General features: G+C 40.8%; 1 protein-coding gene across 1 annotated transcript in view; it reads right to left on the bottom strand.

The window, feature by feature from the left end:
• The window catches only part of Iml1 (GATOR complex protein Iml1), a 596567-nt gene that overhangs the window by 507855 nt on the left and 73990 nt on the right, over nucleotides 1-14722 (bottom strand). The window contains 2 exon segments of the mRNA XM_067107292.1: nucleotides 2541-2566; nucleotides 2568-2722. Of these exon segments, the coding sequence (XP_066963393.1) occupies nucleotides 2541-2566; nucleotides 2568-2722 (181 nt within the window).

Below are 14722 nucleotides of genomic sequence, written 5' to 3'. Positions count from 1 at the left end.
TGTCTGTTGGGTGCCAAGTGGACGTACCGTATGTCGACTACAAAAAATTTCAACCTTCGGTCAACTTTGACTCAACCGAAATAGTCGAAAAACGCAATTGTAAGGTAAAACTCTTACATTCTAGTAATATTCAATCATTTACCTTCATTTTGCAACAAATTGGAAGTCTCTAGCACAATATTTCGATTTATATGAATTTTAAAAATTTTTCCTAGTCCGCGCTGTAACTCGGCCGTAAAATTTCAGAAATTCTTTTCGTCATTTTGTTTAATTTTTGCACTGCTTATATTATCCTGGTTAATAAAGTTTTATATATGAAAATGCACAATTTCATGTAAATACAACAAAATACAACCTATGGTTGTAGCTATTATCAGTTTGGAAATATTTTCATATAAATCAATGATAACTGCTAAAATTTCAACCTCGTTAATTTCTGATCAATCAAAATGGTAAAAACGCAATTGTAATCTAAAACACTTACATTCTAGTAATATTCAATCATTTAATCATTTTGCAATAAATTGGAAGTTCCCTAGCACAATATTTCGATTTATGATGAATTTTTGAAAAACTTTTCCTTGAGTCCACATAAATGGTCGAAAACTGCAATTGTAAGTGCCAAAACACTAACAGTCTAGTAATATCAACCAATTAGTCATTTTTCAACAACAGTCTCTAGCACAATATTTCAATTTGTAGAATTTCAAAAACATTTTTTAATGGTCCGCTAAGTACGTGATTCATGCATCATATTGTGATAATATTTTCTGTGTTGCTTTTGATCGTTTTACAATTTGTTATATACTGAAATCATCGCAATTTAGTGTACAATGCAAAGAAAACAAATAATCCGTTAGCTTTAAATCATGGCTCACAGCGATTTGTATAAAATATATGAAAATTTTTGCTTTCGTCATATATTTCAATATTTATATATGATAATGATATTTTTTTCATTTCTGATGCTGTGTACTAAACTTCAGGCAATGACAAAAAAGGAGCCAAAATGAACTATTAATCTAAAACTAAGCGCATAGATTTTTGAAAAACTTTTTTCCGCTGGCGCTTAACTCCCGAACGCCGCCAGCATACGGAGACGTTTTTGTAAATAGAGGCTCGGCGTTTAAGGGTTAATAAAACTTTAAAATATTACTTACGAACCAGTTACTTTATATATATGAACATAACTTGGTAACATTATATATAAGTTCAACGAGACCACTGAAAAAAGAGCACAAGGAAAACAGAAAGAAGAATAATTACAATTCATTAATTAATACAGTATATATATGTATATACAGTATACTGAAAATAACAAAATACATACCTAAAACAACAAAACCAAATTCTACAATTACTGTAAAGGTGAAAACTGACATGCAAAACATGAAACCGTAAAATTAGAAATGTACAGGTAGTCTCTCGTTAACGGCAAGGGTTCTGTTCCAGGTGAGCGCCGATAACCAAAAATCGACGAAAACCAAAACATCACAATAATTATTGTAATAAAAGGCATTTAAGACGTCGTAAGCACCAATAAATTGCTTAACGGCACCGTTAACCGCTTGCTGGAGCCGATAAACCGCATACTGAAGCCAATAAACTGATTACCGACGCCGATAAACCACTTACTGACGCCAAAATCGCTACTCATCGCTAAAAATTCGTTAACGACGCCGTTAGCCAAATGTTGTGAACGAAATGTCTAACCGATGCCACCAATAAGCGAGGACTGCCTGTATAGACATAAATTAAAAACGAGTATAAGAATGAATAAAATGTTAATACAAAAACAAGTTGGAGAAAAGCAATCAGTAATGAGATAAAGATATAGACCTTGAATCAGGACCTGGCAGTGAGTTAAACCTCACATTATGATGTCTATTTAAAGAAATGTTTCTAGTCAGTGGTGTGGGCCACATTCATTTAGCAGGTAAGGTATTTTTCCACTTTGTCCCCTTCCAGGATACTTCCCTTTCTTAATCAGTCATTGCTGGCTGATTAACCTTGATATTATATACTTTGAAGCAAACAAGAATAGTATAATGTCTTTATTTTCTTGTTAAACATCTACAGTACTGTATTTCTTCATTTTGCTTGCAATGTCAATATAGTAAGTCTGAATCTGTTTCGAGTTTATCTAATACACTGAATTTTCAAAAATGCAATTGACATTTGATTGAATTATTTACAAAAATCATTATAATAAATTTTATAAATATTTCATCCCCAAAACCCCAACACTGACTAGACATGCCTGATAAGCTCTAGTTAGAGTTCATACTAACATGTAATTGAGTTTTAAAATAAAGAAATAATTATGATGTAAATAAAAATCTATATAAACAAAGGCTTAATAACAAGGTTCTGAGTTTCAGAAGCAGATTTTTGCTGAAAAAGACCAATGTAAATCTGGCTTTTACCTTGTATATCTTTAGTAGATCCTAAAACTACTATATAGAAATATCAAAACATGAGTTACTTCATCACAACTTTCTATCAGACAGGTTTATAAAACAAACTTAACTAGGCGTTACCATTAAGGGATATATTGAGAACCCCAAAAGTTCCCCTGAGATGATGAATTGGTTGCTTCTATGCCAATAAAACCTTTGCTCAAGGATGGTCACACTGGAGTGGCAAATAGCTGCTGAACAAACTGACGTAGCCAAGTTAGTGTTGGAGACCAGTCATCATAATGCTCATTTTGGACACAACCCTGTAGTAAGAAAAATTCAACTTAACATAGAGCATTTAATTTTGGAATACAATAACATTAAGTACAGCATACAAAATAATTTTATAAGAGGCAAAATGCACCGTGATAATTTTTAAGAATCAAAATGTAAAAAATTATAAACAAATGTTAACCCTCTAATGCCGGGCCTCTATTTACAAAACGTCTCCCGATACGGCAGCTGCTCGGGAGTTAATACTGCCGAAAAAGTTTTTCAAAAAATCACAGCACGCTTAGTTTTCAAGATTAAGAGTTCATTTTTGCCTCTTTTTTTGTCATTGCTTGTGCTTTAGTATGCAACCATCAGAAATGAAAAAAATATCGTTATCATATATAAATATTGGAAATATATGATAAGAAACAAATTTCATACATAATTTTATACAAATCGCGCTGTAAGCAAAACGGTTAGAGTTAACGGGTTATTTTTTTTCTTTGTATTGTACACTAAATTGCGATGATTTTGGTATATAACAAATTGTAAAACGATCAAAGCAACATAGTGAAAATATCATACAAAATGATGCATGAATTCGTAACGCTACGATTTAAAAATTTTTTTGGAAAATTCACCATAAATCGAAATATTGTGCTAGAGACTTCGTTTGTTGAAAAATGAAGCACTGATTGAATATTACTAGACTGTAAATGTTTTAGCTTACAATTGCAGTTTTCGACCATTTCGGTCGAGTTAAAGTTGACCAAAGGTCGAATTTTTTCTATTTATCGTGATTTATATGAAAATATTTCAAAACTGATAAAAGCTACAACCATGAGTTATTTTCTGCTGTATTCTATATGAAATTGCGCACATTTTCATATATAAAAGTTTATGTATCGACTAATATAAAACGGTGCAAACATTATGACAACATGACGAAAGAATTTCTGAGATGTTCGGCCGAGTTACCGCGCAGACGTAAGGAAAATGTTTTTTTCAAAAATTCACCATAAATCGAAATATTGTGCTAGAGACTTCCAATTTATTGCAAAATGAAGGTAATGATTGAATATTACTAGAATGTAAGAGTTTTAGCTTATAATTGCGTTTCAACCATTTCGGTCGTAGTTGTTGATCAAGGTTGAAGTTTGGCAGTTATCGCAGATTTGTGAAAATATTTCAAACTGGAGCAAAAGCTACAACCATGAGTTATTTTCTGCTGTGTATTCTACATGAAATTGTGCACATTTTCATATATAAAAGGGTTATGTAACGACTAATGTAAAACGATGCAAACATTGGCATAACGTGATTTAAAGAATTTCTGAGATGTTCGGGTCGAAGTTATCACACGCAAACGTATGAAAGTTTTTTTCAGAAATTCACCATAAATCAAAAATATTGTGCTAGAGACTTCCTGTTTAGTTGAAAAATTAAGCTAATTGATTGAATATTACTAGACTGTAAGTGTTTTAGCTTACAAATGCAATTTTCGACCATTTCGGTCAAGTCAAAGTTGACCAAAGGTCGAATTTTTTCTATTTATCGTGATTTATATGAAAATATTTCAAAACTGATAAAAGCTACAACCATGAGTTATTTTCTTGTATTCTAAGGCGAAATTGCACATTTCATATATAAAACTTTATGTAACGACTAATATAACATTACGACAACGTGATGAAAGAATTTCTGGCGCGGACGTAAGGAAAAAGTTTTCTTCAAAAATTCACCATAAATCGAAATATTGTGCTAGAGACTTCCAATTTGTTGCAAAATGAAGGTAAATGTTTGAATATTACTAAAATGTAAGAGTTTTAGCTTACAATTGCGTTGTTTTACCATTTCAGTCGAGTCAAAATTGAATTGAGTTGAAATTTTGGCAGTTATCGATTGCTATGAAAATATTTCAAAACTGAAAAAGCTACAACCATGGTTGCATTTATTGTATTTACATGAAATTGCACACATTTTCATATAAACTTATGTAACACCAATATAAAACAGTGCAAATTACTTACAAAATGACGTAAAGAATTTCTGAAATTCTTCGCCGAGTTACCACATGGATCGCATGAAAGTTTCTTCAAAATTCACCATAAATCGAAATGTGCTAGAGACTTCCAATTTGTTGCAAAATGAAGGTAATGATTGAATATTAGAATGTAAGAGTTTTAGCTTACTCAGGTTGAACTACTTTCCTGCCGAGTCAAAGTCGACCAAAGGTTGAAATTCTTTTAGTCGACGACGGTAACGTCCACTGCACCCAACAGACAATTTTATTCGACGATGATACGCCCAGCCGGTGTTTATATGTTAATAGTCACAGGCAATAATTGTGTAATGGACAAAGAGAATCTCTGATACAAACTACAGGTTACACATCAAAGTCTCAGCCAAACCTGATGTTAAGCCCTATTCAAGGTGCTGTTGTTGTTGTTGTGGTTCCCTGACTCTGTTGTTTGTGGTGCCTGCACCGCTGCAGAAGAATGACACCACGCTACTGGATCTGACCATAACTGTGTAGCAGTGTGGATGTTGTGTGTTGTTGTCTGAAGGGCTGCCAAGTTAGGCAATCTACCAAGAGAGATGCACTGTGTGAGACCAACTTTGCAGAGTGACATAAGGTCTGCTAGGGTGTTGTCTATGCAGTTTGTAGGTGCTTAGTGGATTATGATGACCACAATGTGTCGAAAGTCAGGTGCATTTCTCCAATCCAGAGCTGTGTTTCAGTGCTGCTTATGTTGGGTGGGGTGCGAGTATTTTACAGCTGGGAAGGTTATTAAGTGTTTGTCTGGTGAGGTATATGATGCTTTTTGTTTTGTGTGATGTTTGTGGTGGTGGTATAGAATTCAAGATATTTGTATAGTGTCTGTGTGGTGTATCTGCCATTTGCCTGTGTGTTGAGTGGTGGTCGTGAAGGTAATAGTACGGACTGTCGTAAGTTTATGACCGATGCCAAGAACTGTGTGCCTCTATGTCTAAGTGTTGCCTGATGGTGAGAATCTTGGTTTCATGCAAGTGTTCTATTGGTGGATTGTGTACTGCCAAGGATGATTCTAAGAGCTGTGTTGTATTATTTGTAGTTTGTTTAGTTGTGTGTTGGATATAGCAGGTGTACAGGCTGGGCTGGCATAGTTTATTGGCGGATGGATGTATTGTTTGGTATACTGTGATGAGCGTTTTTTTGTTCAAATGTTGTGCCTGTTAGTGATCTTAGTGCATTTAGTCTAGGGTCTGAGCCTCGATGATGTTAATAGACATGGAGCAAACACATTGAAGTGTTGTATGTGACTCCTAGGATTTTTTTGTTTTGTGTGTGTGTGGAATTGTGTTATTGTTCAGCATTGCTGTAGGTCTGTACTGATGTTCTTTGTTGTGACTCAGAGAGTGTCAGATTTTGTTGGTGCTACCTGTAATCTGTTTGGTGTGAGCCAGTTTTCAAGTTGTGTTATGTAAGTTCAGCATTTGTGTGAGCATAATGTTTTTGTCTGCATGTATTGATATGGGATTGGGCTAGATCTATCTGCATATGAGAGATGGCATAAGCAGTTAGGTGGTGTTGGTATGTCATGCATGAATAGGTTAAAATTCTGGGTGTCTAGTACCTGATATACATTTCCATGATTCAACGCACTGTATACTGTAAGTAAACATAGCAACCTTTAGTTTATGTCAGTTTCAGTCTTAAATAAAATATCATATGCTATCACTATTATTACCTTCACATTTCTTTTGTTCATGTCAAGTTTGTTACACAAAAAGCCATTAATCATATTTAGCCTTATTTTGTGTAAAATGGAGCCAATTTTTCTCATTTGAAGAGTTGCCAGAAAGTTTCCAGAGGAAAGCTCCTGCTGCAGATGTCCTGCCCTTAATCAACCATCTGCCCACATTATTTCTCAGTTTTCTTAATTACCTCCAAGGCACCGGATGTTTGCAGTACAACCAAAGCCTACAATGTGTTTCTTTCCCAGCTTTGCGATTTTTTCTGATACTTTTGCTTTGCGTTTTCCTCATGTGTCCATGTGAGGTGCGCTATTTCTTTTTGGTATTCATTGACTCTCTTTAATTATTTTGTATTAAAACCTTGCTTGATTAAATATTAAATTTGCCTTGCCTACCACTAAGAGAGAGATTTATTACTCCAATTTTTCTTGCCAGTTTTTATGCAATTTTAGCTAAACTTTCTTTGCCCACTTATTTACAATAAGTGTTGGATCAAGAGTCATGACAACAGCTGAGTTCAGAGGAACAAGATGCAACAGATTAAGATACACAGGATAAAAGATTCACATGTGCAGGAGTAATTCACCGTGAGCAGTTAAGGTGGACTACTAGACAGAAATTGTCATACAAGGGTATCCACATTAACACTAAACTAGACAGCTGCCAGCTGAAGGTAACAAAGCATAGCTCATGAAATCCAGGTATTAACCCCTTAGGCAGGTGTAACACACAAACATGTTTACATACAGCTTTGTGATGCAGTCTGTGATACACATATGTGTTCAAGATTTCGCCTTACAGTTGGGATGAATTTGTGGTGTGCCATCAGATCACTTCCATGGGCCATAAATGACTTCTGGCAACTCTTACATGGTCAGTCTAGTAGCTCAGTAGAGGAGAGAGGGATGTCAGTTTGACTTGAGATGTCATGGGAGAATGTACTGTCACTCCCAAACCAAGGACGTCTCGTAAATATTTTACAATAAATATACTGCACTCAGAATTTGTTACTGATTTTAGTTCTTATTTATTATGAGATTGTGTGAGCTGTCATTATTTTACAAATAAAATAAATATTGGAAAACACTTATAAGTTGGTAAAATAGTCATTTTTAGATTGTCTTTTAAAAGACGTCATACAAGGTTGTTATTCACTTTCAACTTTCCTTGAAGATAGAAAATTTTTTAAAAATTTTTTCTTATACCACGTGCATATGCATACCTTCCTCTTTCCATTGATATTTATTTTTTTTAAATTGGCCATCCTTAAATTTAGCCCAGCCTAGGGGTGTGCTTAATATATACTTAGCCCAGACTGTGAGGGTTAAACTAGAAAAATGACAGAAATGAGATAAAAATGCAATGATAACGACAATCATGAACTGCACAACACCTGGGGAAGAAAAGCAGAAACACTTAGTGGTCCTGAGAAGGCAACATATCTGGACAAGAGTGAGGCTCCACAACAGCCTGGGTTAACTCATTTGCAGCATATGTTCTTTCTGCAAAGTATTGGCCGTCTTGTGCTTCATTTTCCTCTCTACAATTACTACTATTTTTATGTTTCGTGTGAATTAATACTTTTATATCTATATTTCCTTGGCTCCAGCCATCTCTCAGGGAAGAATGTTATCTCTGATGCCTACTAAACTATAACCTAATAGGAACATCTTTGAACCATCGTATAATTTTTAAATTTAAATGTATTATATATAAATGACATACTTAGGTATTTTGTTTATATTGCCTTTATGGTAATGGCTGCCTCATACTCCACCTGCATTTTCATGTTTATTGCTACTCAAATGTTCAAAGTGGCAGATGGATAGCATTGGAGTTCAATGGAATAGAAAAGAAAACAATTTTGTTGGTTTATTACGAAAACTATATTTCAGTATTACCTCAGGTTCAAAAATTAAATTTTTCAGATTTCTCTAATTGATGGAATAATCTGGAAGGTGCACTAGACTTCTCGGGTGCTGAAACCAACAGACAAATATTTGTTTGCTGAGCTTGCAAGCATAGGATCTTTGTTTCTGGGGTAACTGACTCTTTAAGTGTTTGTCTGCCTCATAAACAGCCTGCTCTTCTTATCAAAATGTGATCTTTTGTGTATGTGCTTCTGCAAGTGCACTAAAACTTGAATGGTTTTTTCTAAACTAATCTTTGGATGTGTTTTTGCTGTACTACTTTTTTTCTATAAGATGACTGATGCTGTAATTAAATTATTTTCATTTTAATATTAAATGGAAACTTAGTGTATTAAAATGTTAGTCTACTGTGTATACAAATATATATCAAATATCTGAATATAGAGTTACAATGATACCTAACTTGACAACAAAATCAGATATAAACTATGTGAAATATGTTGTTGGCATTGTCTGACAGCATTACTCTGCTTTTACTTTGGTGTTCCTACTTTTAGACATACATTTTGTATATACACAATACTCTCTACTTAGAACAAGGGTTTTCTGAGTTCAGTCCTGTCACGGTGAAATTCATTACAGCACTAATTTCTAGGTATAACAATGCTAGATATACCAGAAAAGAGTTTGTGAGTTGGGGTTACAATTTCAGTCGACATCGCCTTTAGGAAGACGCTGGTATAATGAAGGTGAGGAAATACCACTACCACGAAATATACTGAAAGATCTCTCCTTATCAAAACCCCGTGAAAAGAGCGTGAGTCGTTGCTGGGCTCCCACACATCAACACCTCGCCAGGACGCACACACCAGCGCCACTCCATTTATTCCATTTTCTAGCATCGTGATAATGCCTGATTCTTTTGTGTGCTCGCCCTATTTTTGGTTTATTTTTTTCTTCATCTAATGGCGCACTGAGCAAATCTTTTCCATCTCTAAAGTTAAGTACCATCTTCTTGTGGGGTTTTTGGATCTATTATGGCTGTTTTGGGTCTCGCATTTTCATAAATATTGAGATTCTTCTATGATGCCCCACGGCCCCCTATCAGCCATAAGTAGACTATGCTTACCTCTGCTATTTCGGTCGGAGTTTTCCCCAGTCACATATTTAGATTTTAACCCTGAATTCCTTTCCTGGTGGTTCCGTGCGATGGCTCCTCTCCAACCTTAGTTTGTTTTACTTTTTGCCTATCGCCTCTCAAGGAGTTGCTCCATCCTGCAACCCCCCACCAGGTCGAGTTCTTCACGGTCTCACAGGCTATTATGTTATTCTTGAAGATGGTGTCTATTTTAAGTTTACTGCTTTTAGTTTTATTTGTTTTTTGGTTGTGTATTTGCCTCTGAGAACCTTTTTTTTTATAAAATATTTTGAATACTTTAGGTAGAAGCAATTTCCTGGGTGATCGCATTTTTATTCTATTGTTTTGTATGATGGTTGTAGGTGGCCCATCCCTAGCCTTGGGTGCAAGAGATCTGAAGAGGGAGCTTTGTTGCTGTTCCTCGTAGAGTCCGCTTTAGGGTCAGAGTGAGCCCTCAGTCCTCTTCCCACTTCGGAGGAATCGAGTTCTTGATCGCATTCTCTTGGCTAGTCGCCTTCTTATCCCTACTGCTCCCCTGCTGGCTCTCGGCACAAAATTTCTCCCCTGTTGGTTACTTCCTCCTCTCCTTTTTCACCCTCTCTCCCTCCCAACCTATGCCAGGTTTGGTTTTTATTAGGCTACCGCTCAGAGATGCTGGGCTTTGGGGCTGTGTGAATTCTCGAGCAGGCTTCCTCCAAGTTCATTGGGAAGGAAGGTTGCAGCTGAGCTGGTGTGTCATGTTCTCCTTTGTCTCCTCTCCTTCCGGTAGCCTACCTCTCCCCACTCACCTCCCCTTCAGCCTCATGGCACTGCAAGGGGGTGACGCTAGATGGCTGCCCGAGTCAGGGCCTTGCAGAGGGATTCGCCCTCCCCATGACGCCCCCAGCTCGCTGTGGTGGGGGTGGGTGGTTCGGCAGCCCGAAAGGCAGCCCGGATCCTGTCTCACCTCTCGCCTCCCCCATCGAAGCCACGGGTTCGAGTTTAGGTTTGCCCCGCCGCATGTTGGTGAACATTGACCTTACCCATTCGCCCGGCGGGGAGATGGGTGTGAGACATTCTGTGTCACGCCAGCATACAGACTCCTCCGGTCTCCGGAGGGTTACCATCATCGCCTCATTTTGTTTATTGTTACATACATTTTGTTCTACCATACGTGATTCGGTCCACACCTGGGGCTCCGCCACTCTTTCTGGCAGTCCTTGTGGTTGGTTCCTGGTTTCTCGTTTCTTCATTCTCGGAGTCCTCCGGCATGAATCTCCAACTCATTTGATGATTTGAAATGGCTGGCCCAGTTTAATTTGATAGTTCTCTCACACCGAGTATTCCGGGTTAGTTGAGTTCCTGTTCTGCCGTTTTATTTTGCCAAGAGTGTGAGGTTCATGTACTGTTATCTTCGCGGCGCACTGCTCGCAGAGGAGCCGTGTACCGCTTCTTCAACAACCTGGTGGGCAATACAGTGCCGAACCCACGCTGGCCAGCGCGGTCCGCTAGACGATCGGTTGTTTGGCACTCGATGGTTGCGGTGTTTTGCCGCCTTCTCCGCGAAACTATCCAAGACGAAGCCGGTAAGTGAAAGTCTTCTTTTCCTTCCCGGTCCATGCTCCCATATCGCATGTTGTTTATATTCGTCGTCTTTGCATTCTGGTTCAACTACAGGTTTCTGCAGGCGATGAAACTTCCAAGAAGTTCGCCTGAAATCCTCCCGCCTGGGTGGCTGGGTTCGCAGGAATGTTCGCCGGGGAAGCCCTACGCCCTCGACGCCAGGTTGAGGGACCTGTTTTACCCCGCGCACGGTGGTCGCAGCAGTTCCAGAAGAACTTCACACCCCCTATTATCCAGCAGATCCAGGATGCGCACCCAGCCACCCCAAGTGGACACAGGCAATGAGGTCTCGAGGATGTTGCCGCACTAAACCTCGATCTGGAGCTCATGAATACGAGCAGACCAGTGGTGGGCGTGGTGAGGTAAGTGAGGATGTTGGGGCGCCCCTTGTTTAACTCCCCTGCTTCATCTATATCATCTTTTCAGGTTTGTGAAGTCTTCCCTAGTGACAGAGTCTTCCGCTATCCCTGTTGAAGACTTATGAAGGCTAAGGGTTATAAGTCCTCGACTTCAAGAAGGCATTGTTCTTCCCCTGTCGAAGGCTAAGGTCCAGGACCGTAGTCTTCGGGAGGTTCAGCTCCTCCGGCAAGGGCGTGAGGTGAGGGCGCAAAACTCAAGCCTCCTCCTCCCCAGCCTCTTTTTGACGACAAGCTCCTGGCCACTGAACTGTGCCAAACAGTTCACGAAGGATCTAGACTCGAGATTTGAGAAGATCTCACAAAAGTTTGCCACTTAAGACAATGTATCGGAAGGTTTGCTCACAATCAAAGCTTCGAATCCACAGTACTTCCTCTATCCTCGACACCGCGGACTCCTCCCGCCGCTTGGATGTCGGAAACCCTGGCGAGCCCAGAGGACCGTGTCATCCAACATGATGGCAAACTTACCAGACGGCCTGGGCACTAGACGGCTGAGGAGTTGGAGTTCTTCCCGATCTCTGGCTCTTTATCCTGGCTTGTGAGGCTTTCACCGGCGCTGATCGTCAGACAAGGTACACTAGGGAAACTGTCATCATCCCCAGAGACCAAGCCCAGTCGCTCTCTCAAGACTCACGGAGTGGCATGGCAGAACACAAATTGACCCTTTCAAGGCAATTTCACGATGTTCACCCCAGGTGAAGATCTCCACCGTGTATGGACAAAATTGCTCTGCCACTTCACCTTGAGCATGCTTCATGGGAATCCTTCTCAATTGAGAGAAACAGACCTACTTCCCTGGTATTCCCAGGAAGTAACGGTTTGGTGGACGCCCAGCCCACTTTCACTGTAGTGCAGCCACCTTCATGCTTCCACGCAGTTTAGCGAAAGCAACTCCCAAGCTGCCGGAATTAATGTTAGTTATGGAGTTTGAGACCCGGACTAAGTTAGCCCTGTCCTGAGTCCCGGTTGTCTTACTGAGGCTACTGCTGCCTCCGGGACTTAACTTTTTCCAGGTCCTGGCTAAGTCTTTCCTGGCACTTCCAGTTAGACTTCATGCTGAGTTTGTTGCGCCGGAATGTAGAAAATTTATTTTTGCTGACGCTACAATCCGCCACGAGCCTAACAAGCTCATTAAAAGTTCAATCTGGGGACCTAATCTCTTCCCTGAAGAAGAGGTTACTTCCGTCATGTCCGAAGCTACACGGGCCAACCAGAGTCTTCGCGCTCGGTGGGGAATTCCCACTTATAAGCGCAAGACCCCAGAATCGGCCAGCCCCCAGACGAAAGGAGGAAAAAGGTTCAGGAGACATAAGAGGCCTCATCAGGCGATGGTTCAAGCCGTCCCGGTCTCGGCAGTGGCCCAGCCATCTACCTCTAAGTCCCAACCCCAACAGTATGTTTTGGTTCAACCAGCGGCGCCCTCCTATGTGTCCTCACCAGCATACAACCCTACATATGAAGGCCGTGGATTTTTTCACGGCCTCAATAGAGTGGCAAGGGGAGGAAGGGGCAAGGCCCCCCACAGAGGAAAGTTTAACACCACCCCAAGGGGGAGAGGACGTGGTAGAGGGAACAAACCCGCTCCCTCCCACTGAGAAGACACAGGTAGGCGGTCGCCTGTATTGGTTCAGGGACCAATGGACCTTCAGCCCTTGGGCACACAGCATTGTGTCCAAGGGACTGGGGTGGAGCTGGATCAAGAATCCTCCCCCTCCAAACAGATTTTACCAGCCACCCACATCAATCCTACAGGATTATGTAAAAGAACTGCTCGACAAACGAGCAATAAAGAAAGCAAGGCACCTAAAATTTCAAGGCAGGCTATTCACTGTTCCCAAAAAGACCATCAGCAAAGAGTGATCCTGGATCTGTCGCGTCTAAATCTCTACATAAAATGCGACAAGTTTCGCATGCTTACGGTAGCTCAGGTCCGGACTCTACTTCCGCGTGGAGCCGTCACCACCTCTATCGATCTTTCAGACGCTTATTATCACGTCCCAGTTGCGCGGAACTTCTCTCAGTTCCTCGGTTTCAGACTCGGGAACAAAGCCTACTCCTTCAGGGTCATGCCCTTCGGTCTGAACATTGCACCCAGGATATTCACCAAGCTGGCGGATACGGTAGTACAGCAGCTCCGGTCCCAAGGAATCTCCCTAGCAGCGTACCTGGACGACTGGATAATCTGGGCTCCAACTGTTCCGGAGTGTCAGGAAGCCACGTCCATAGTCACCAATTTCCTAGAGTCATTGGGTTTTCAGCTGAACAGGGAGAAGTCCCGCCTGACTCCGGAGTCTCGGTTTCAATGGCTGGGGCTTCAGTGGGACCTGTCCTCCCACACGTTATCTCTCCCTCCTTCCAAGAGGAAAGAGATAGCATCTCTCACCAAGAGATTTCTCAAAAATCAGTCAGCATCCCGTCGGTCCCAGGAAAGGGTCCTCGGGTCTCTCCAATTTGCTTCAGTAACAGACCTGCTCTTGAAAGCAAAATTAAAGGACATAAACAGGGTGTGGCGGAGCCGAGCAAACACCAAGTTCAGGGACAAGGTCTCCTCTATCCCTCGGATCTTAAAGACAAGGCTGCGGCCTTGGACCACAGTCAAGGGCCTGTCCAAAACAGTACCACTTCAGTTTCCCCCTCCGGCACTAGTTATCCACACAGACGCTTCTCTAAGCGGCTGGGGGGGATATTCACCAAAACAGAAAGTACAAGGAACGTGGTCCACAATGTTTCAGCAGTTCCATATAAACACCCTGGAAGCCATGGCTGTCTTTCTGACGCTGAAGAAAATCCGCCCTCCCAATCAGATTCATATCAGGTTGGTGTTAGACAGCGCAGTGGTGGTTCATTGCATCAACAGGGGCGGCTCCAAATCAGGTCGAGTAAACCAAGTAATGGTAGCTATCTTCTCCCTGGCGAACAAGCACGGTTGGCACCTGTCAGCCACCCACCTAGCAGGTGTCCGGAACGTGGTGGCGGATTCCCTGTCCAGGACTACCCCGTTGGAGACGGAATGGTCCCTGGATGCGGAATCTTTCCAGTGGATTTGCCACCAGGTTCCGGGACTCCAAGTGGATCTGTTCGCAACAGAGAGCAACTTCAAGCTCCCCTGTTACGTAGCCCCCAACCTGGACCCTCAGGCGTTCGCCACAGACGCAATGACAGTAGATTGGAACAGTTGGGAGAGAATTTATCTGTTCCCTCCAATAAATTTGCTGCTGAAAGTTTTACACAAACTAAGGACATTCAAAGGCCAACCAGCTCTGGTAGCCCCCCTATTGGCCG

Source organism: Macrobrachium rosenbergii, chromosome 8 (genome assembly GCF_040412425.1).
Source record: "Macrobrachium rosenbergii isolate ZJJX-2024 chromosome 8, ASM4041242v1, whole genome shotgun sequence".
NCBI classification, from domain to species: domain Eukaryota; kingdom Metazoa; phylum Arthropoda; class Malacostraca; order Decapoda; family Palaemonidae; genus Macrobrachium; species Macrobrachium rosenbergii.
This window is presented reverse-complemented; position numbering and strand designations above follow the sequence as displayed.